At 40.6% G+C, this 24,621-nt stretch overlaps 1 protein-coding gene across 2 annotated transcripts in view; it reads right to left on the bottom strand.

Annotated features, from left to right (window-relative positions):
* LOC140728560 (ceramide synthase 6-like) overlaps positions 1-24,621 on the bottom strand; it is a 292,767-nt gene that overhangs the window by 122,491 nt on the left and 145,655 nt on the right. For both annotated transcript variants that reach the window (XM_073047476.1, XM_073047477.1), the window contains exon 4: positions 20,963-21,020. In XM_073047476.1, the coding sequence (XP_072903577.1) occupies positions 20,963-21,020 (58 nt within the window). The remainder of the gene's footprint in view (positions 1-20,962; positions 21,021-24,621) is intronic.

The following is a 24,621-nucleotide window of genomic DNA, read 5'->3' as shown; positions in this document are numbered from 1 at the left end:
GGTAAATGTTAGACTGCTGAGTATTTGAGAGCTATATTTATTGAATGGTTAAAATGCTGTTTTTGAGATTGACACAATGTTTATAAGCACATTTTCTGAGGTTGAAAATCTCCTCTGATAGATAAAATGATACCTTAAGAAGTGGCTTATTAGAAAGAGTATTTACGCCACATGCTGTATCCGCAAAGCAAATGGCATTATGAAGGACCCCGCGCACCTGTCATACAAACTCTTCTCCCTCCTGCCATCTGGGAAAAGGCACCGAAGCATTCGGGCTCTCACGACCAGACTATGTAACAGTTTCTTCCCCCAAGCCATCAGACTCCTCAATCCCCAGAGACTGGACTGACACCAACTTACTACCTTCTACTGTGCCTGTTGTCCTGTTTATTATTTATTGTAATGCCTGCACTGTTTTGTGCACTTTATGCAGTCCTGGGTAGGTCTGTAATCTAGTGTAGATTTTGTATTGTTTTACATAGCTCAGTGTAGTTTTTATATTGTTTCATGTAGCACCATGGTCCTGAAAAACATTGTCTCGTTTTACTGTGTACTGTACCAGCAGTTATGGTTGAAATAGCAATAAAAAATGACTTGATTTGACTTGAAAGGGGAGCATTTAGAAATAAAGCTAATTTATTATAGGCCTCTCATGAAACACCCATTCACAGCCATTGAAACTCAGTTGTTCATTAAATTAAATATGGAGCTAATTCCTTATACTAAGTGTCATCCAGGTTTCAAAGAACTTGACTTCCTTTGGTATTTAATTTGAATATAGCTCCATGAGAGAACTCAGTCATTAATTCCAGAAGAAGAAGAAATGTTTTCACTAACTCGGCCTTTTCTCCTTGGAGCGACAGAGGATGGGAGGTGACCTGATAGTGGTGTATAAGATGATGAGAGGCATTGATCATTTGGATAGTCAGAGTCTTTTTCCCGGGGCTGAAATGGTTATAAGAGGACACAGGTTTAAGGTGCTGGGAAGTAGGTACAAAGGAGATGTCAGGGGTAAGTTTTTTTACTCAGAGAGTGGTGAGTGCGTGAAATTGGCTGCTGGCAACGGTGGTGGACGCGGATACGATAGGGTCTTTTGAGAGACTTTTGGATAGGTACATGGAGCTTAGAAAACTAGAGGGCTATGGGTAAGCCTAGTAATTTCTAAGGTAGGGACATGTTTAGCACAGCGTTGTGGGCTGAAGGGCCTGTATTGTGCTGTAGGATTTCTGTGTTTCTATGACTTTAGAACCTGAAAGATTTGCAGAAGAGGAGAAGGAAATTTGGGTTATCATATTTGTGCTGTCTTGATCAGAAAATCCATAACCGGCTGTATTACCCCACTGTCTCATGAGCTGACCCTCACTGACAAATAAAGGATTTGCTTTCACCCATTATTAAAGTCAATGAAAGCAGATATTGATGATGAAATTTGCCAATGAAGTGATACAAAACTCAGTCGTTTGGGCAGCGGTGCTCCCTGACAACCTGTATGTTTCTGAAATCTACATCCGGCACATAGGGCTCCAGAAAAATGCCACCAATGTCATCACAAAACCTTCCAAGTTCACCGAAAGATTAAATACTCCACATCAGGTCAATGTTCACAGCACTGAGGCTCCTGCTACTTAGGGCTCTTTTTGGCAGGTGTAGTGCTGGGGGTTAGCTTATTTGCCGTTTGAAATCCTCTTCTACCGCTGCTCTTTCCCAATGGTTGGTTTGCGTGCCACGGCACCAGTTTCCAGTTCTAAACACCTCAGGAGTATAAGAATGGCATATGCAGGAGGCTTGGCCTCTTTCTTTTGAATCCATGGCCTGGTTCAGGCTGAAGTCATGACCAGCGCTGAAGGAGCATTGTAGACATAGACTGGCTCCCTGAGTGTGTTCAGTTAAGTAATAGACCATAACACCATTAGCCCATAAGACATAGGAGCAGAATTAGGCCATCTGGCTCATTGAGTCTGCTCCGCCATTCAATCATGGCTGACCCTTTTTTACTCTTCTCCTCAACCCCAGTTCCCAGTCTTCTCCCTGTAACCTTTGATGCTATGTCCAATCAAGAACCTATCATTCTCTGCCTTAAATACACACAACAACCTGGCCTCCACAGATGCGTGTGGCAACAAGTTCCACAAATTCACCACCCAATGGCTAAAGAAATTTATCTGCATCTCTGTTTTGAAAGGGTGCCCTTCTATCCTGAGGCTATGCCCTCTTGTCCTAGACTCTCCCACCATAGGAAACATCCTTGTCTAGGCCTTTCAACATTAGAAAGGTTTCAATGAGATCCCACCTCATGCTTCTGAATTCCAGTGAGTACAGACCTAGAGCCATCAAATGCTCTTTGTATGATAACCCTTTCATTCCTGGAATCATACTTGTGAACCTCCTCTGGATCCTCTCCAATGCCAGCACACCTTTTCTAAGATGAGGGGCCCAGAACTGTTCACAATACTCAAGGTGAGGCCTCACCAGTGCTTTATAAAGCCTCAGCATCACCTCCCTGCTCTTGTATTCTAGACCTCTTGAAATGAATGCTAACATGGCATTTGCCTTCCTCATCACCAACTTAATCTGACAGTTAACCTTCAGGGTGTTCTCTACAAGGACTCCCAAGACCCATGGCATTTCAGATTTTCAGATATTCTGCCTTTTTAGGAAATAGTCCACAAATTTGTTTCTTCCTCACCACTGACTCAAACTGCAAGTTAAACTTCAGGGTGGTTTGTACAAGGATTCCCAAGTCGCTTTGCATCTCAGATTTTTGGATTTTCTCCCTTTTAGAAAATAGTCTGCACATTTATTTCTACTACCAAAGTGCATGACCATGCATCTTCCTATATTACATTTCAGTTGCCCCTTTCTTGTCCATTCTCCTAATCTGTCTAAGTCCTTCTGCATCCTACCTGTTTCCTCAGCATTATCTGCCCCTCCACCAATCTTCATATCATCTACAAACTTGGCAACAAAGCCACCTATTCCATCATCTAAATCATTTATATACGATAGAAAAAGAAGTGGTCCCAACACCGACCCCTGCTGAACACCACTAGTCACTGGCAGCCAACCAGAAAAGTGTCCTTTTATTCCCACTCGCTGCCTCCTACCAATCAGCAAATGCTCTAACCATGTTAGTAACCTTCCTGTAATACCATGGGCTCTTAACTCGGTAAGCAGCTTCATGTGTGGCACCTTGTCAAAGGCCTTCTGAAAATCCAAATATACAATATCCACTGCATCCCCTTTAACTATCCTACTTGTAGTCTCCTCAAAGAGTTCTAACAGGTTTGTCAGGCAGGATTTTCCCTGAAGGAAACTATGCTGACTTCGTACTAACTTGTTCTGTCTCACCAAGTACTCCATCACCTCATCCTTAACAATTGACTCTAACATATTTCCTAACACTGATCGTCAGGCTAACTGGTCTATAATTTCCTTTCTGCTGCCTCCCTCCTTTCTTAAAGAGTGGAGTGATATTTGAAATTTTCCAGACCTCTTGGCACCATGTCAGAGTCCAATGATTTTTCAAAGATCATTTCTATTGCCACCTCAATCTATAACGCCACCTCTTTCAGAACCCTGGGGTGCAGTTCATCTGGACTGGGTGACTTATGTACCTTTATGTCATTCAACATTTTGAGCACCTTCTCCCTTGTAACAGTAACTACACCCACTTCTCTTCCTTCACACACTAGAGCATCAGGCACACTGCTAGTGTCTTCCACAGTGAAGACTGATGCAAGATACTCATTTAGTTCATCAGCCATCTCCTTGCCCATCCCCCCCCCCATTATTATTTCTCCTGCCTCATTTTCTAGTGGTCCTATATCCACTCTCATTTCTCTTTTATTTTTAACATACTTGAAAGTTTTTTTTCAACTTTTACTCTCCACTTTGATATTATTTGCTAGCTTGCTTTCATATTCCATCTTTTTCCTTCTAATGATTTTTTTTTAGTTGCTCTCTGTAGGTTTTCAAAAACTTCCCAATCCTCTTATCTTCCCACTAATTTTTGCTTTGCTGCATGCCCTCTCTTTTGTTTTCACATTAAGTTAGACTTCCTTCGTCAGCCACGATTGTACTATTTTCCCATTTGAGTATTTCTTCATTTTCGGAATACATGTCCTGCATTTTCCTCATTTTTCTCAGAAACACACGCCATTGCTGCTTTGCTGACATCCCTGCCAGCAGCTTCTTCCAATTAACTTTGGCCCACTCCTCTCTCATACCACTGTAATTTCCCTTACTCCACTGAAATACTGCTACGTCACTATTTACTTTCTCCCTATCAAATTTTATGCTGTGATCACTGCCTCCTAAGGGTTCTTTTACTATAAGCTTCCTAATCGCCTCCTGTTCATTACATAACACCCAATCCAGTATAGCTGATCCCCTGGTAGGCTCAATGACAAACTGCTCTAAAAAGCTATCTCTTACATATTGAACAAACTCACTCTCTTGAGATCCATTACCAACCTGATTTGCCCAAATGACCTGCATGTTAAAATAAGCATAAGGTGGCTTTATTCCCCTCATTTAAGCTGATGCCATGAGATTTCCTGAGGTCTGGAGCTGATGTTGAAGCGACTCACTGGTAATCCCTCTTCTGCAGCAAACGATCCTGTTGCTGGAACAGGATGTACCCAGAGATGGTAATAGAGGGGTTGAGCACATTCTCTGTGAATCATGTTCTGTGAGTACAGGTTTCCCTTGCTATCCGAAAGTAGGGCGTTCCTATGAAACCTTTCGTAAGCCGAAATGGCATAAAGTGAAGAAGCAATTACCACTAATTTATATGGGAAAAATTCTTGAGCATTCCCAGACCCAAAAAATAACCTACCAAATCATCAAATAGCACAGAAAACCTAAAATAACACTAACATATAGTAAAAACAAGAATGATATAAATACACAGCCTATATAAAGTAGAGATGATGTATGTACAGTGCAGTTTCACTTACCAGAATCGGGAAGATTTAGCCAAAACCGATTTGGAGAAAGAAATCCGCACGTACACACATGTGCACACACCTGCCCGCGCAAGGCTTCACGGTCATGGTAGTCTTTCTCAGGGTAAACACAAGTTCAAAGCGGGCGCCCTTTTTTTGTAAAAGCAAAAATCCTCTTTGGATTTCTTTTGGTTAGCGAAAACAGGTGCTAATGTAGGTCTTTTGTAAAAGTGAAGTGGAGTAAAGCAAACTTTCGTAAAGCGGGGGACACCTGTATATCTATATTATATTAGACCATAAGACATAGGAGCAGAATTAGGCCATTCAGCCCATTAAGTCTGCGCCGCTATTTCATCATGGCCAATCCATTCTCCTCTCAACTGTATTCTCCTGCCTTCTCCCCATAACATTTCACGCCCAAATTAATCAAGAATCTATCGACCCCCACCTTGACTGTACCCAGTTACCCGGCCTCCACAGCTGCATGTGGCATTAAATTCCAAAGATTCATCACCCTCTGGTGAAAGAAATTCCTCCAGAGTAGCATATTGTTGCTAATCTGTGGAACAATACTCCTAATTTAGACTCCAGATCCTGGATATTTGAGAGGAGGACTTAGCTGGTTCATTGGACTGGGGAAAGACTTTGCCATGTCTGAATTCAGTGCCCAGGTCAATGAAGGTGGCTCTTTGGTTGACTTTTTTCTATGTTTGATTGCAACATAAAAGTATACCTAAATGGTTTTCGAGGCAACGTAAAGGGGTTTTAAAAGTCAACGCATACAGTGGGTCTGCAATCACATGTTGTCCAGACAGAATAAGATTGCACTTTGTTTTCTCCTGAAAGGAAAATGAGCTTTTACAATGGTCAGATATCATCAACACCATTATGAGAATTTTATTAATTTTTAGATTATCAATTGAATTTAAACTGTCCAGCTACCATGGTGTACTTTGAACTAGGGCCTAGAGATTGTTAGTCCAGGCCTCTGGTATACCAGTCATGTACATGACAGTTTAGGTTTCCTTCTGCTACTTTCACCGAAGTTAATAGCATCCACTGACAGGCTGGCTGGTGGTGTAGTGGCATCCACACCGGACTTTGAGGCAACTGGACCCAGGTTCGAATCCGGCCGGCTCCTTGCCCACTTTCCATCCGTGCTAGGTTGAGCATCAAGCTAGCAACTCGGCCTTGTAAAATAGACAAATGCTAAAGAAATGGCAAGGTTGCCACCTGATGTGCCACAAGCCGCAGAGAGGAAAGAATCCAAAGATCGACTGTATTAGATGTCACATCAGAACAAATCTGGTATGCAACTCCCAGTTAAGTATTGAGGCCCATGAAGAAAGCTGGGTGCTGGGGTGGAAATATGTCTCTTCTAAAGGAAGAGTAAGGCGCTCCTTCCCTCCACTAGCCTGCAGGTCACCCTTAGGCAAGGTGTAGCACCGGCTTAGCTCCCCACTTGGGGTCATGTGAAGCCAAGGCAGCAGGTGGTGGATGGTTGCATGAGCCGCTAATTCATATCACAATTCCTGGTAATGTGACCACTGGTGCCAGCTAGACAATCTCTAAGGAGTATTGATAATGGTAGGAGGCATCCATCTTATAAAGACACTATCCAGAAGAAGGCAATGGCAAACCACTTCTGTAGAAAAAATTTCCATGAACACTCATGGTTAAAGACCGTGAATGCCCGTGTCACATGACACGGCACATAACGAACAAATGATCATGGAAAGCAAAGTGGATTACTTCAGATATACCTTAATTATGTGGAGTTATCTTGAAATGGATGTTCTCCCTTAAAAAATTCTTTAAAAGGTATCTTTTAAATCTCTGCCTAGTGAGATTCAGAGGTGGGACTTTTTGTTCTAAGAAAATTACATAGGTTGGAAAAACAAATTTACAATAATGAATATGCCTTACCATTGCAGCATTTCCAGTCAAAGTACTTCCAAATTATCATTCTAGTTACAATGCATTGCATTTAAAAAGCTTTTAACATACTGAAAGGACACATTTCATAAACCACAAGAGAACAACACTACAAATTATATGCAAATTAAAATTTCACAGCTGTTGGAAGTGCTCATGGTAAATCTTGTTTGACATGTGCATAACTATATGATAATATGTCTCAGTTTTTGGGCTGAAAAGCTATTTAACAGAATTTTAAGAAATGAGCAGGACTCAATTGGCATAAAGATGAATGCGGAGAGAGCAAGAATAAGGCTAAAATAAAGGATCAATCAATTACAATATACAATGATGAGAACAGGCTTAAAGGGCTAACTGGCCAATTCCTGCGTCTATTTTCCCTGAAAGAAGTATGCGGAGGAAAACAATATTAAAGATGCCAAAATTTTGTAAGTATTTCATAATCCTAGTGTTCTGCATAACATATTTTGGTAATATTTGATTAATATGTAAATATATTGTTTGAGTGAACACTTCTTATTTATTTAAACAATACATTATGGGTTATATGTAAAAATATGTGAATTGCATATGTCATCACACTACCACGCTTAAAGTAAAAATGAACTAAGACACGTTCTCCTTGGCTCCTGTCTTTTCCTTGCAATTAGTTTTATGTCTTGGAGTTACAAAACATAGCAGTGGTGACATTTAAGTTTTAAATGATCACAAAGCAACTACCTACCTGTTGAAGCGTGGCGAGACATTCAAGTTTAAAAAAAAAACAGCACAGCACATGTCTCTTCAGAAAAAGAGACCATGATGACAACGGAAACAAAAACAGAACATATACAAATCATGGGTTCATAAACAGTGACCACCAGATGATAATCACAAATTTAAAAAAGAACAAAACTGGCTGGAAAGATAGTCACGTTCACTTGAACTAGAATATGTATACAGAACAAATTGGGAAGTACTTTGAAGCAAATGGAATAGCCAATGAGAAGCAAGTGCCAATTTTGCTGAGTGTATTAGATTTAAAGGCATACAGTTTGGTTAGATGTTTGACTGCTCCAACCAAACCAGCCAAAATGAGCTTTGCTGATGTCATAAAAGTAATGCAGGAACATTTAGAACCAAAACCATTATTGAGGGCAGAACACTTTGGGTTTCATAAGCAGGATCAAAAGGAAGTTAAGTCCACTTCAGTGTACATGGCTAAATTGTAGAGACCATTTGAGCACTGTCCTTTCAGTAATGGGTCTAATGGTGCACTGAGAAATCATTTAGTTTGTGGTATCTTACAAGAAAACATTTACAAACATCTCCTAAGGGAAGCACAACTCACATTTGAAAGTGCAGTTGAAGAGAGGCACAACTGAGTTGCAGTCAGGAATAAAAGAGAGCATGAACACAGTTTCAACGTCTAAACAGAAATTTACCTAGTCAAACAAGTTGTGTTACCATTGTGGCAGGGGCTCACATAGACCAGACCAATGCAGGTTTAAAGGTGAAACTTGCAGAAATGCAACAAAGTAGGACACATATAAAGAGCAGGTCAGGCAGTCAGACATAAATGGACTGCAAAGGGAAGAGAAAAAGATAAAAAGTTAAGTTGCAGTTTCAAAAATAGCATTAATCGGCATGGGGTTGATGAAACATCTGATTATGATGAGAGTGACTCAGATTGGGTAGTCTTAAGATTTACAATGCAAAAACTAACAATAGGCAAGCAAAATGGCATACACCAGAAATGAATGTTTAAATTAATCAAAATACAATTGGACATTGGTTCAGCTGTTCCAATCATTCTAGAAAATGAGTTTGAATGGCATTTCAAAGATAATAAACTGAAGCCTTTAGATGTCTAACGAAGAAAATATACGGGGGAAAATGTCATCCTGTGGAGATGGCATTTGTAAAAGTGAAATACAACATCTATTAAGCCACATTGGGCTTGTATGTCGTAAAAACAGGAGGACCAGCATTGTGGGTCATCACTGACTGAGACAACTACAATCTGATTGGAGATCCATCCACCATTTGCATGCGACAACCCCTGCAATAGAGTCTGAAAGATAATTAAGAAAGGTACTGTATGATGCTACAGCAGTTTTCAAGGATGGCATTGCAAAACTCAAACATATCAAGGGTAAAATTCTGTTAAGTGCAAATGCCACACCGTAGTTTTGAAAAGCCCATTCAGTTCTTATACCATCTGTGATAAAGTAGCCAGTGAGACAGATCACATGAAGGTTGAAGGAGGAAAGGAGCCCATGGGCAATGCCAGTGTTCCAGTAAGCCGAGAAGGATGGGTCTGTCAGGATTTCAGGTGATTTTAAAGTCACCATTAACCTGGTACTGAAAGCAGATCGATACACTCTGCCCAGGATAGAGGATATCTTTGCAATCCTTTCTGGGAGAAAACGTTTCAACAAGGTATACTCAGCTGTGGCCCAACTACTGATGGAGATAGAAGAGTCCAGAGTGCTTCACACCATAAATGCTCACAAAGACCTTTATTGATATAATAGGTTTATTTTTGGAATAGCATCTGCACCTGAGCAGCCTTAATGACTATCACCCAGTGGCACTCACATCTACAGTGATGAAATGCTTTGAGAGGTTGGTCATGACTAGACTGAACTCCAGCCTCTGCAAGGACCTGGACCCATTGCAATTTGCCTGTCACCACAATAGGTTAACGGCAGATGCAATCTATCTCAATGGCTCTCCACACAGCTTTAGACCACCTGGACAACGCAAACACCCATGTCAGGACGATGTTCTTCGACAATAGCTCAGCATTTAATACCATCATTCCCACAATCCCGACTGAGAAGTTGCAGAGCCTGGGCCTCTGTACCTCCCTCTGCAATTGGATCCTCACCTTACTAACTGGAAGACCACAATTTGTGTCAATTGGTGATAACATCTCCTCCTCACTGACGATCAACACTGGTGCACCTCAGGGATGTGTGCTTAGCTTTCACACTGCTCTACTCTCTATATATCCAAGACTGTGTGGCTAGGCATTGATCAAATACCATCCATAATACAACAATACAATACAACCATTGTTGGTAGTATCTCAGGTGGTGATGGGAGGGCATATACGAGTGAGATATGCCAACTAGTGGAGTGCTGTCACAACAACAACCTGGCACTCAACATCAGAAAGATGAAAGAGCTGATTGTGGACTCCTGGAAAGGTAAGATGAAGGAACACATACCAATCCTCTTAGAAGGATCAGAAGTTCCTGGGTGTCAAGATCTCTGAGGATCTAACCTGGTCCCAGCATTTCGATGCAGTTATAAAGAATTCAAGACAGCAGTTATAGTTTACTTCATTAGGAGTTTGAAGAGATTTGGTATATCAACAAATACACTCAAAAACCTCTATAGTTGTACCGTGGAGAGAATTCTGACAGGCTGCATCACTGTCTGGTATGGAGGGCTACTGCACAGGACCAAAAGAAGCTGCAGAAGGTTGTAAATTTAATCGGTTCCATCTTGGGTACTAGCCTACAAAGTACCCAGGACATCTTCAAGGAGTGGTGTGTCAGAAAGGCAGCATCCATTATTAAGAACCTCCAGCACCCAGGGCATGCCCATTTCTCACTGTTACCATCAGGTAAGAGGTACAGAATCCTGAAGGCACAAACTCAGCGATTCAGGAACAGCTTCTTCCCTTTTGCCATCCGATTCCTAAATGGACATTGAACCCTTAGACACTACCTCACTTTTTAAAATATATATTATTTCTGCTTTATGCATGATTTTTAACCTATTCAATATATGTGTACTATAATTTATTTATTTATTTAATATTAGTTTATTTTGGGTTTTTTTTCTAGATTGTGTATTGCATTGAACTGTTGCTGCTAAGTTAATAAATTTTAACATCACATGCCGGTGATAATAAAACTGATTCTGACCTGCATTCCAGCAGAAAGCTATGGACCAGGTGCTATAAGACAGGTCAAGTTCTCAGTGTTACCTGGATGACATCATTGTTACCAGTGAGGATGACAAGAAACATCTCCAAACTCTAAAGACAGCATGAAAAAGGTTAGAAGATTATGGGCTTAGACATGATGTAACAAGTGTGAATTCTTCAAACCAAGTATCACATGATTGATGCACAAGGATTACACGAGTATGCTGAGAAAATTCAAGTGGTGCTGGTGGATGCTCAGGCCAAAGTTCATGTCAGAGTTGCCGTCCTTTTTAGGGCTTGGCAATTATTATACCAGGATCCTGCCATACCAGGCTACCGTGCTCCACTCCTTCAACACATTACTACAGATTGGGAAGAAATCGCAATGGTTAAGACAGTGTGAGGTGGCTTTCCAAACAGTTAAGGAAATGGTGACATCAGACACTGTACTCACACATTATGATCCACATTATTCCTCTGTGTGTGTGTGTGTGTGTCTACATATATACACACACACACACACACTATATATTATATATATATACACACACTGTATATACATTACTGTACAAAAGTCTGTACAAAATATATATATATATAAAATAGACCCCCCCCCCCCACTCCTGGCATTCCTTCTCTGCCACCTGTCCCATGCCAGTCCCATGTCACTCCACCCTCACCATTCCCAATGTCCTTTCCTCCAGATTTACAAACTCACTCTCTGCACCACATTGTCAAATACAGTATTGTGAAAAGTCTTAGACCCAAGACTGTTCAAAGGTTCAAAGGTTAATTTAAACTCTGAAATTCTTCTCTGGGTGGCCATGAAGTCAAGAAAGAAAAGAAAGGCAGCACGATCATCAACCCCCAAATCCCTCCTCCCACACAAAAAACAAACTAAAACAGAATAAGCACATCAACTCTCAAATCCTTCCTCCCACGCAAATAAAATGAACAAATTGGAACAGGTACATCAACCACCAAATACCCCTCCCTACACCGAGAAAGATCAAATGAAAAACACAGAATACAAAAAACGGTAAGACTGCAAAAAAAAAGGTTTATAGTCCAAGTCCACATCCAAAACGCAGAAAACCTGGGAAGCACTCTCCGGGCAGAGCAGCAGGCTCTTCCCGCTCCGTAGCAGAGTGATCAAAAGGCAGGCAGCCAGTGGTCACCCTCCGCATTCGCCTCGAGGTTTCAATCTCCCTTGTCGCTTTAATTGGTGAACAACAGAAGCTTTAATTGGTGACATGAAGTCGGACATCGGCTTACACCCTGTCCCACAGCCTGCCCACTATGAGGTTCATACATACCCGGAATCCTCTCGAAGACTGCAGAGCGCTGGAACGCCCTAACAATCTCTGAACAGCAAATCACAGGCTCCAACATTTCCAGACCACGTCCAAGATGAAAAACAAAGGTAACATACATAAAACAAACGAAATGTATGGTTTCATGATCTATCCAGTTGATGTTAACCGAAGGAACATTGTATGCAGGTGCCATCTTGACAGGATGCTTTTGCACAGATGATAAATTGGAGTTTATGTCTAAGCAGGGAGGTGTATTTAATATTTCAGTAATATTGTAAATATATTGCCTGAGTAAACATTATTTATTTGTTTAAATAATTTATTATGGGTTATATGTAAAAATGAGCTAAGACACGTTCACCTTGGCTTCTGTCTTTTTCTTGCTGTTAATTTTAAGGTTAGGAGTTACAGAATCTACACCAAGGACCTTCTTCTGAGGACAAAACAAAAATCCCCTGAGTGTGTCAGACCGACCTTCCTATTCAGCGCTTTGTAATCGTTTGTAGTTTTATCACATTTTGACAGCATGAGTCAAATAGTAATTACAACACCATCATATCATTTGATATACCAAATAATCCCACAATTGTCATTGAATGAACTCATGGCCTGCATAAGAAGAGAACAGAAACTATTCAATATCTTTTTGACAGAAAGATCAAATGATGCTAAATCATAAAACGGTCTTCAGGAATTATCAGTGACAAAGATGAACTTCAACACATGACTGGAATGATGATTAAACTATTGCAGTCCATCTATCAAACTTACTACTTCAGATTGCACAGGAATTCAGAAAACAATGACTGATCAGCTCACAATAAATTATTAATGTTATAGATGTGCTTAGCATCTCTGAAGCAATGCAGCACCACTGCAGGTACTAAATTAAACAGAAAGCAGATGCAATTAATTAGGCTCTTAATTCTTTTGTTTCCAGCATGCTGGCCTAAGGGTTATTATACCGGGCATAGCAGGTCCTCTTGTAATCACTTAAATTCATTAATTCCTGCGTGTCATGTGTGTGAATCCTCTCACCAGGGACCTAACTACGGTACAATTGGTAAGAGGCGAGGGAATTAAGGCAATGGGTAACTTAAAGCCTCACATGGAGTTAAATGGGTGAGCAGGTCTCAATGGCTGGTGCAACCGGAAAGAAAAGGCAAGCATTTAATTTGTCTGCAGCTGTTACAGATGATAAGAGTGCAAGGATACAAATACTGCAGTATAAACCACCATTGGCAATACTAACTGAAGGTGGTGTGGAGTATTATGCACTTCCAGTGCTTGCTTCAGGGATCATCCCTTCTAATCGCTGTAGAAATGGCATCCAGACAGACTGCATGACAGAGGAGTCTGTTTTCTCTGTGTCCAAACCAGAAAGTGGGTACTTTGAAAGGAGAGGCTCATCTCAAATCTCAGATTCTAAACCTTGGGCGAGGCAGAGAAAACCAGCAACAGAGTAAGCAGTGTTTGTATGGTCAGAAAGGCTGACAGAAACAAGTTGTTTAAATCATCTTTAGAGACGATTATCGTAAGTCATTGGAGGAAGTGGATTTGGTCCTCTTCAACCAAGGACAACTGAGATGCTGATGTGGAGAATTCAGGATGGAGATATTATTGCCAGCTCAGACCATTAGAAGGAATAAGTTGCTCTTTAATGGGATGGGAATTTTCCTATAATACAACTCTATTCATCAAAGTAGTCCTATTGAATTTGTTTGTCTCCTAGCCATTCAACAGGAACCCTAATTTTAAAGAATCCAGGAATTCCTATTATTCCCCCTCATTGAAAATATTGAATGCTGAAAGACCTCGACAGAGTGGATGTGGAGAGGATGTTTCCTATGGTGGGGATTCTAAGGCCTGAGGACACAGCCCCAGAATAGAGGAAAGTCCATTTAGAATGGAGATGAGGAGGAATATCTGTAGCCAGAAGGTGGTGAATTTGTGGAATTTGTTGGCACAGGCAGGCGGTGCAGATCGTCATTGAGTATATTTAAGGCAGAGGTTAATAGATTCTTGATTAATCGAACGTGAAGGGATATGGCGAGAAGGCAGAAGATTGGGTTTGAGAGGGAAATGGATCAGCCATGATGATATGGTGGAGAAGACTCAATGGCCTAATTCTGCTCCTATATCTTATGGTCTTATCTATCTGGGTGTTTCATAAAATTGTATAAACCAAATTACCATTGGCAAATGATATGCAAATAACCAGTTTTATGAATAAAACAGTAAATGTCGGTAATTAGAAGCAGAAAGACATTGTCATTTTCTCTATCACAATCTGTGTGCATGCTATGAAATCTATTTGCAAATTTTTCTCAACAAATAGCAAAGATTTTCTGATACTTCTCATCTGATCCTCCTGCAGAGCAATGAGAGACAAAGTTGCCTCTCTAATGTGCCATCTTTCTTTCAGATTAAATACTAAATAGAGGCCCTGCCCATACTCGACTTCACAGAAATTCAGGGATGATCCATCCACAGTATCCATGCCAATATTTATCCCTCACTCCACAATGCAATAACAGATCAACTAGCTACTCTAATGCAACTTATGGGAGATTGCCGTGTTCACATCAGTTGCTATATTTGCATATTACACCAGTGACCTTGGTTAATAATACAGGCCATAAAACTGTAAGACATAGCAGCTGAATCAGGCCATTGGGCCCATCAAGTCTGCTCCGTCATTTCATCATGGCTGATCTATTTCCCTTTGAATACCATTTTCCTGCCTTCTCCGCATAACCTTTCATGCCCTGACTAACCAAGAATCTATCAACCTCCGTCTTAAACACATCCAGTGTCCTAGCCTTCACAGCCACCTGTGGTAGCGAATTCCACAGATTCTTCAGCTCTGGCTAAAGAAAATCGTCCTCATCTCCAATCTGTGCCATTTGATTCCAGACTCCTCACCCCTAGGAAACATTCTCTTCACCGCCACTTTATCTAGGCCTTTCAACATTGAATAGATTTCAATAAGATCCCCTCATTCTTCTGAATTGCAGTGAGTACAGGCATGGTGCCATGTACCGCTTCTCATACGATAAGTCTTACATTCCTGGGATCATTCTCGTGAACCTTCTGTGAACCATCTCCAATGTCAGCATGTCCTTTCTTAAATAAAGAGCCCAAAACTGCTCACAATACTCCAAGTGAGACTTCACCGATGCTTTATAAAGTCTCATCATTACATCCTTGCTTTTATATGCTACTCCTCTTGAAATGAATGCTAACATCATATTTGCCTTCCTCACCACTGATCCAACCAGCAAATAAACCTTTAATGAATCCTACATGAGGACACTCAAGTTTCTTTGAGCTTCTGATTTTTGAATTTTCACCCCATTTAGAAAATAATCTATGCTTTTTTCCTCTACCCCAGAGCATGGCCATACACATCACAGCAATATATTCCATCCACTACTTCTTTGCCCATTCTCCTAATCTGTGGAAATTCTTCTGCTGCATCCCAGCTTCTTCAAAACTACCTGCTCCCCATCTGTTTTTGTATCGTTTGCAAACTTGTCACAAAGCCAGCAATTCTATCATCCAAGTCACTGGTCCTAACACTTACCCCTGCAGAACACCACTGGTCACCGTCAGTCAATCAGAAAAGTCTCCCTTTACTGCTACTCTTTGCTTCCTGCCAATCAGCCAATCCTCTATCCTTCTTAGTATCTTTCCAGTGACACCATGGGTTCTTATCTTGATAAGTAGCCTCATGTGTGTCACTTTGTCAAAGGCCTTCTGAAAATCCAAGTACAGGATTTCCACAGAGTCTTCTTTGTCTATCCTGTTTGTTAATTCCTCAGCAAATTCCAACAAATTTGCCAGGCAATATTTTCCCTTAAGGAAACTATGCTGAATTTGGCCTATTTTATCATGTGCCTCCAAGTACCCTGAAAATATATCCTTAACAATTGACTCCAAAACCTTCTTAATGACTGAGGTCAGGCTTACTGGCTTCTAACTTCCTTTCTTCTGCCTCCTCCCTTCTTGAAAAGTTGAGGGACATTTGCAATTTTCCAGTCCTCTGGAAACAAATGATACTTAAAAGATCATTATTAATGCTTCCACAATCTTTTAAACTATCTCTTTCAGAACCCTGGGGTGTAGTCTATCTGGTCCAGGTGATTTGTCTATTTTCAGACCTTTCAGTTTCCAAAGCACTTCTTCCCCAATGACAGCAACTGCACTCACTTCTGCCCTCTGACAATCTGAAACTTCAGGCATTCTGCCAGTGTCTTCCACAGTGAAAATCGATGCAAAATACTTATTCATTTTGTCTGTCATTTCCTTGTCCCACCATTACAACTGTTCCACCATCATTTTCCAGCGGTCCAATCTCTACACTTGTGTCTCTTTTACTCTTTATCTATTTGGTAAAACTTCTGGTCTCCTCTTTGATATTATTGGCTAGCTTTCCTTCATAGTTCAGCTTTCCCTCCCTTTTGACTTTTTTAGTTGCCTTCTGTTTGTTTTTAAAAGTTTCTCAATGCTCTAACTTCCCACTAATTTTTGCTCTATATATGCCCTCAGTTTTGCTTTTATGTTGGCTTTGCATTTCCTTGTCAGCCACAGGTGCATCATCCTGCCTTTAGAATACTTCTTCTTCTTTGTGATGTATCAATCTAGCGCCTTCTGAATTGTTTCCAGAAACACCAGTCATTGTCACTTTCCCATCATCCTTGCTGGTGTCCCCTTCCAATCAACTTTGGTCAGCTACTCGCTCATTCCTCTGTCCCTTAGGGACAGTCATAAGAGTTCCTAGAAATAAACCTAAGAGTTCTGTTCCTGGAGTCTGTTAATAAACCAATTTCTCCTGATGTCAGAAACATCCATTTTCTATACACACCCTGTTTTATTACATTGAATATTCAGCCAATCACAATACATATGTAAACTACTGGAACTATATGGTATCCAGTCATTAACAAGTATCTCAAAGCACTATGATTATTCCTATTTTTAAAAATGCTTTTAAATATTTGGGAGAATTGTGTAAAGCCAGATTTCCATAATTCAGGTCGTTTATAACCCAGGGAGCCCCTATACTTAAGCAGCGATAAAGTAATTTAGGGATGTGGACACTAGAAATCTTTCTTTCAAAATTTGTAACTTCCATTATATATCTCATGGGGTAGCTAATCCCGACGTTATATTTGCCTCCTCGGATAGTGCCTGATTAATCTGCTTTTCTCAGCTCAGTTGCATCTAAGCAAAATGAAATGTTATTGGATGCCTACTGCCTGATACAATATCAGTTATTCTCCTGAATTATTAAGCCAAATTCTACTAGAAAATGACAATCATCATCATTATGTGTTGTGTCAGATAATGTGCACAATCATGGTCTTCCATTTGTCTTTAATCTGAGAAGTTCCAAAGCAGTTGTGCTTGTTCTTTTCTCTATCCAAGACCATGATTGTTCTTGGCAATTTTTTTCCTACAGAAGTGCTTTGCCAGTGCCTTCTTCTGGGCAGTGTCTTTACAAGATGGGTGACCCCAGCCATTATCAATACTCTTCATACGACCATCCTACCACCTGCTCTCAAGGCTTCATGTCACCCTGTTTCATGGGGGAGGGAGTTAAGCAGGCTTGTCCAACGGTGACTTGCAGGCTAGTGGATGGAAGGAGTGGCTTACATATCCTTTGGTAGAGACGTAATTCTACCCTGCCACCCTAAATGAGAGCTGTTTCAAAAATGTTTCTTGCATTAACACAAACAAGAGAAAATTTGTAGATGCTGGAAAGTTTCGGCCTAAAACGACAGATGTACTTTTTTCCATAAATGCTGCCTGGCCAGCTGAGTTCCTCCAGCATTTTATGTGTCTTGCATTGACACCCCAACAGCTCCCTATCTTCCCACAACCACCTGGAAAATAATGCCTCAACCACCAGGATGTTGCTTATCAACTTCAAAATAGCGTTTAAATATGATCATCCCTCAGGAGCCGGTGGGTAAACTGTTCCTCTTGGGTCTCAACACCTGCTTCTGTAACAGGATCTTAGACTTTCTGACAGAAAGACCATAGTCAGTCTGTGTTGACAGCAACATCTCTAGCTCTATTACGCTGAGCACTGGCACCCTCCAGGTCATGGTGCTGACACATGACTGAACTGCTAGATCCAGTTCAACTGGAATCATTAAATTTGCCAATAACACGACAGTGGCATAATGAGACAGCACACAGTGAGGAGGTAGAGCTGCTGGTAGAATGGTGTCAGTACCACAACTTGAGTCTCTCTGTGGCCAACACCAAACAGATGACGGTGGACTCCTACTGCACATAAATGGATTCTCGGTGGAGAGAGTTAGGAGTAACAAGTTTCTGGGGGTGCACATAACCAATGCCTCTGATCCCTCAACATCACCTCTTTAGTCAAGAAAGCACAATAACGTCTCCACTTGCTGCAAGATCGAGGCAAGCAAAGCTCCATTTCTCCCCACCAAACTAACCAATTTTTACAGGAGCACCACTGAGAAGGTCCCGACCAGCTGCATCACCATCTTGTACGAGAATTGCAAACTGATGATCTGAGGGTCATTGGAGTCTCTGTTCCACCCATTCAAGATATTTACCAGGAGAGCTGCATACGCAGGGCCCTTAGCATTGTCAATGATTCCTTTTATCCAGGCAACAATCTCTCTGATCCCCTACCACCAGCCAGGAGGCACGTAGCATTAGAACAAGGACTGTTAGGATGGGAAACAGCTTCTTCCTTCCTGGTCGTGAGACTGCTGAACTCCCTGCTGCCACCCGGGTCTCACCACATATGAAGCATCACTAGCATTATATTGTTTACTTTTTAAACTTGTATTGTAAATGCAGCTTATAATTTATTAATTTACTTGTGGTAATACTGTTTAATGTGTTGTTTGTGGGTTAGGTGTATAGTGTTGTGCACCTTGATGGAGAGGAATGTTACTTGTTATTTTATATTCTGTGTTATTCCCTCATTTTTTGACGTTTGTGAGATTTGTATTTTTTTGTTTGTTGGGGGGTTTGATGTCTTTCTTTGAATGGATTCCGTGACGTTTCTTTGTTTCCTGGCTGTCTGTGGGAAGCTGAATCTCTGGGTTGTATACTGCATACATACATTGATAATAAGTGTAATTTGAATCTTTTAATCTTTTGTTTGGCAGTATACATGTATATTGCAGAAATGGCAAATAAAGTTGACCTTTTACTTTGTTTTAAGTGATACACCATCCAACAGAAGTACTGTCCAGTTAGGGATTTCAATGCACGTAGCACCAAAGAGCCAGATTCCATAAATGCTGAATGCTGACAGATTCTGGCCAGTGAAATGAAGTCACAATGTGTTGGAAATACTCGTAAGAACAGTAACCAGTTGCTGACAGATTCTGGCCAGTGAAATGAAGTCACAAGGTGTTGGAAATACTCGTAAGAACAGTAACCAGTTGCTGACAGATTCTGGCCAGTGAAATGAAGTCACAAGGTGTTGGAAATACTCGTAAGAACAGTAACCAGTTCTGCAGAGTGAGTTTCTAGTCAACATCAGAGCAAGGATTAGAATGTAGAATGGCAGAATGATTTTAATACTGGTGCTTTTTGTATTATTGTTCATCATCCTCTGTATTCATGTCTCCCTCCCTCCACTTGGCTCCACCTGCTTCCTTTTCTTTGTCTCTTACTACCACCCACCTACTTCTGGCCTGTCTGGGTGGATGAGATTTACAGTGAGGTCGGTACTCAGCTAGCAAGGCAGTTCTACAATGTTTCATGGAGACCGAAGGGCATGGTGAGGAACAGAAGGCATGGTCAATCCCAGATGTGATGTCTACCAATACCCCTGGGCCCAGACATCCAAGGTCGAAGAAGTGGAACTGCCCCAGTGGAATGGCTTTTACACTTTAAAAAACTATCCTGCACAGGTTTCCTGTCATTATTGGATATGACGGGCAAACACCAGTATCGTTGGTGGTGTTCTAATTTGTTTAATACTTTGTTTAAATACATAATTTATTACTCAGTTAAACTCTGTTTGTCTTTTTTATATTTTTAACTATTTCCATGATGTGTCCCAGTTTACCAGAATCCACTATATACATATATATAATTGTAATTCAGTTTTTAATGTATTTAATGTATTGTACTGTACTACTAAAAGAATTCTATAAGAATCTCTAAAAAAAAATGAATGCTGTCAAGTCAGCAATGATGACCAATTTAAGACTGTTTTCTTGACACCTTCTCTGCCTATCTTCAAGATTCCCAACCATATTGTCGTATTGCTATCATTATACAAAAATATTCACTTCGTAACTATTCAATTGGTGATACCAATATTTACTTACAGGATACATTTGTGCCCTTATACAATCTTACCATCTATTCCAGGGGCTCCCCACCTGCAGACCTCGGACCCCTTGGTTGATGGTAGGGAGGGATCCATGGCATAAAAAAAGGCTAAGAGCCCCTCATCTAGTCAAAACAGGTAAGTTATATTTCCCAATCTGACAAACAGTTCAAATATGAAATGATCTTCATAACCTTAAGTTACTGTTGTGAAAACCAAATCTTTTTGATGTCTAATGGAATATCTAATAACCATGAGTATGCCAATAATTTTAGTCAGTAGGAAATGAGTCCTTCTTGATCATATTGTTCTCTGATCCATGATTTGCTGGTTTCTAAATTTTATTTACCTATTTTAAGCACCGATTACTTCCCTTCCGAACACTGCAGCGAGATGACCATAAAGTGTTGTTTTCTTTATTCTGTTTGCATCAACTTTGTTATTAGAATCGGTGAATAGAATAAAAATTATCCCAAACTGTTTGAACATGCTGAAGCCTTACCTTCTTCAGGAATCTTACACCATAGGAAAATATATATAGATAAAATGTAAATTTCCACCTGTAAAAGAAGAGAACATAAAACAATTGTGAGAGCAGGTATTTTGCTACATATTTATTTATTTATTGAGATTCAGCCTGGAGCAGGGCCTTTCCAGCCCTTCGAGCCACTTCTAGCCTAATCACAGGAAAATTTACAATGACCAGTTAACCCACCAACCGATACGTCCTTGGACTGAGGGAGTAATCCCACACGGTCTCGGGGGGAATGTGTTACCTCTTACAGGTAATGGTGGGAACTGAACCCAGGTCGTCTGTACTGTAAAGCATTGTGCTAACCACTGGTGACTGTGCCACCCCTTTCAACAACTTACAAAATCAATTGCAGTTACATCATAAAACTACTAGTAACTTAAAATAGCTATGATGGCCAAGATTTGCTGAAGAACTAAATTGATGGAAAGAAATCCATACACAGAGGAAGAAGTTTGGCTTTTATATAACATCTTTCATGTTCCATTCCGTGCTTCCCAAAACATTTTACTGCAATGAAGTATTACTTAATTGTAACCATTCTTGCAATACAGTAAGGCAGCATTTAATTTAAAAATGGTAATCTCCCGCCAACAGCGATGTGTTAACAGGCAGATAATTGCTTTTTCCTTGCAAATTCAAATGCTACATCTTTGCCCAGAAATATTAACAGTTTCTCTTTCTATTGATACTGTCTGTCCTGTTGAGCGTTTCCAGTAATTTCTCTTTTTATTTCAGATTTCACCATCTGCAGTCGTTTTGATTTTCAATTCTGGTTTTTAAAGCAATGTTGGCTGAGGGATAAGTATTTAGCCAGGATATTGCAGACGATTCTCCTTCCCTTCTTTAAATTAGCACTATTGTATCTCAAACATCTACTTCAGAAAGCACGTGGCATGTTGTTTTAGCAGTTCATCTGAAAATAGCTCCTGATAGTGTCCACATAGCATCCTGCAGTATTGCACAGTGTCAGTCTAGATATTTATGCATGTCTCTTCAGTGAAGTAAATTTTGTGTAAGTGTATGTTAAAAACACCAAACACAATTTTATTAGGCGTTTTGTGATTCTGAGCACTGTACAGCAGCAGTGCTTGGAACTTATGTACTGGTATTTATACATTGGTCAAAGTTCTGCTCACAGTCACACTCATAGAACCTCCCTGTCCTCGCGTTTCGATTCATTGATGAAGCTGTAATACTTATACTTTTCTTTCTAATGAACATAGAAATGGATAACATTAAAATAAAAGTTATATTAACAACTTAATTAAAGATAACTTGTCCACCAATCTTATCGTCATTTTCCATCAGCACAAATTTATTCTTAAGCAAATCTGTCATAAATGTATTGTTTTAAAATAGTGTCATATTGCTACAGCAATATTAATTTTCAAATGTCTTAAATCTAATATCCAATAAAATACAGTGTAAGCCAGAAATACTTATGTTTACAAAGAGTTTAAATGAATCCCAATTCAATTTCTCATCTAGCTGATTCAATTTTGATTGTCTTAAATTATTACTTAGATTCTCTAGCTTCCAGCACTGCAAGCTTGTCTAGCAAGTGTGGCTATTACAGAGAGAAAAGCATGTTTTGGATTTAGAAGCATGTTTCTAGCTAAGATCAATAGAGAAGATGGAGCACGTTTCTGATAATAATGCAAAAGCAGGTATCTATAGAGCAGGGGTTCCCAACCTGGGGTCCATGGACCCCTTGGTTAGTGGTAGGAGTCCATGGCATAAAAAGGCTGCTATGGAGCATTATAATTTGCATGTTCTCCAAGAAGACTACAACCTTGTTGTGATTTGGAGGCTTGTGTGCTTTAATGACCCAAAGCCCTAAGTTGGGGGGAATCAGGGCTTTAGGCTTTGGCTCTCGGTAGGGTCGCCTGTGTCAAACAGGTCAAAGGGTAAAGGCCTGACTAAGAGTTTTCCATGGGTCATCCAGGTTTTGGGGTTCAGTTCAGGGCTAACAATTCTAACTGTTAAAACAAGATTGTTACAGAAACATCAATGAAGAATCCTACATCTGGATGTGATGGTATTCCCGAGTCTCCGCCAGGGGTTTCCATGGCTGACAGTAGAGAAAACTGAGAGGAAGCTATGAACACAATGTACCTAGCTCTTGCACACAGTCAGAGATGGAGGAACTTCATTGCTGTTCCATATGCCAGTGGTGTAATGGGCAGTAAACATAACTTGCAACTGGTTGCTGTTGTTGTTCCTTTCCACAATTTGTGGTGCATTGGGCGTTTCTCAATGCTCAGAAATGAACCCAGCACAGGTGGAAAGCATGCAAGAAGCCGACCAGAGAAGTTTTTATGCCAGAGGTAGCAACATTTCAAAAACAACCTTTAACTTAAGGATTTTATTTTTATATAAAAAGCACAGGAAAGTAGATTGAAATTGATGCCAACCTGTTGGTCCCCTGTGGACAACTCAATATGGTTCCTCATTCATATGTATACAGTAATCATTTCTATCTAAAACGGCTTGCAGGCAAATATCAGTCAGTTTCAATGAGACAATTAAAACAAGTGTCATTATATCCCAGCAGTGGCCAATGTTTGTTTCTCATTTATAGCCTGATTTGCAGTCAAATCACACTCTTATTAAGAGCACAGAACTAAATATGCTTGCAAGCAATGAGCCTGGCAATTGTGAGGTACTTTGGGATCTAAATGTGGAACAAAAGTACACTGAAGAGCTACATTTACCCGTTAAGCTAGAAAGTAGTCATTTATTATTATCAATAATATGCTTGCTATTGAAATTAATCTTCAATTTCTCAAAACCGGCAAGTCATGAATCTAATCAATGGCCCCTGCACAAGCTCAAGCTGACTGCAGTCAGAGGACAAGCTAAGACCATGTCACCGTCCCATCATCATTGTGTGCCATGTCATTATGACATGGGTGATCATGTTCTATGACAAATTCTTTAACAGATGTGGTTTGCCACTGCCTTCTTCTGGGCAGCATCTTTGCAAGACGGGTGACCCCAGCCATTATCGATACTCTTCAGAGATTGTCTGCCTGGTGTCTGTGGTCGCGTAACCAGGACTTGTGATGTGCACCAGCTGTCATACAACCTGCTCCCATGGCTTAATGTGACCCTGATCGGGGGGTTCGGGGGGTGTGGTGTAGCTCTGCAGGTGCTACACCTTGCCCAAGGGTCACCCGTGGGCTAATGGAGGGAAGGAGTGTCTTACACCTCCTTTGGTAGAGACGCATCTCCATCCTGCCACCTTGTACCAACCCTCTTCTAATCTATTTAACCACTCCAACAAGGACACTGTTCAACCTTTGTCTTTTCCAGACCAGAAGTAAGATCATTGATGCACCATCAATAACTCACTCTGAGACGTAAAAGCGAGGTATCGGCTTTTATTGACTGGAAGAAGGAACGAGCAGTGAGTGACCACCATACTACATCCTGGAGACTGAGAGGCCGGGCTCAGACCTCCATCACCTTTATACAGGGGTCTGTGGGAGGAGCCACAGGAGCAGTCAGCAGGGGGCGTGTCCAGACAGGTATATGTAGTTCACCACAATCATTGAGTACAGTACATAGATAACAGTTGCATACAGTGTATGTACATTCTGAGACAGAGATCTAAGTCATCATTA

The sequence above is a fragment of the Hemitrygon akajei genome, chromosome 5 (genome assembly GCF_048418815.1).
Source record: "Hemitrygon akajei chromosome 5, sHemAka1.3, whole genome shotgun sequence".
NCBI lineage: Eukaryota > Metazoa > Chordata > Chondrichthyes > Myliobatiformes > Dasyatidae > Hemitrygon > Hemitrygon akajei.
The sequence above is the reverse complement of the archived record's forward strand: the minus strand, read 5'-3'. Positions and strand labels throughout refer to the sequence as shown.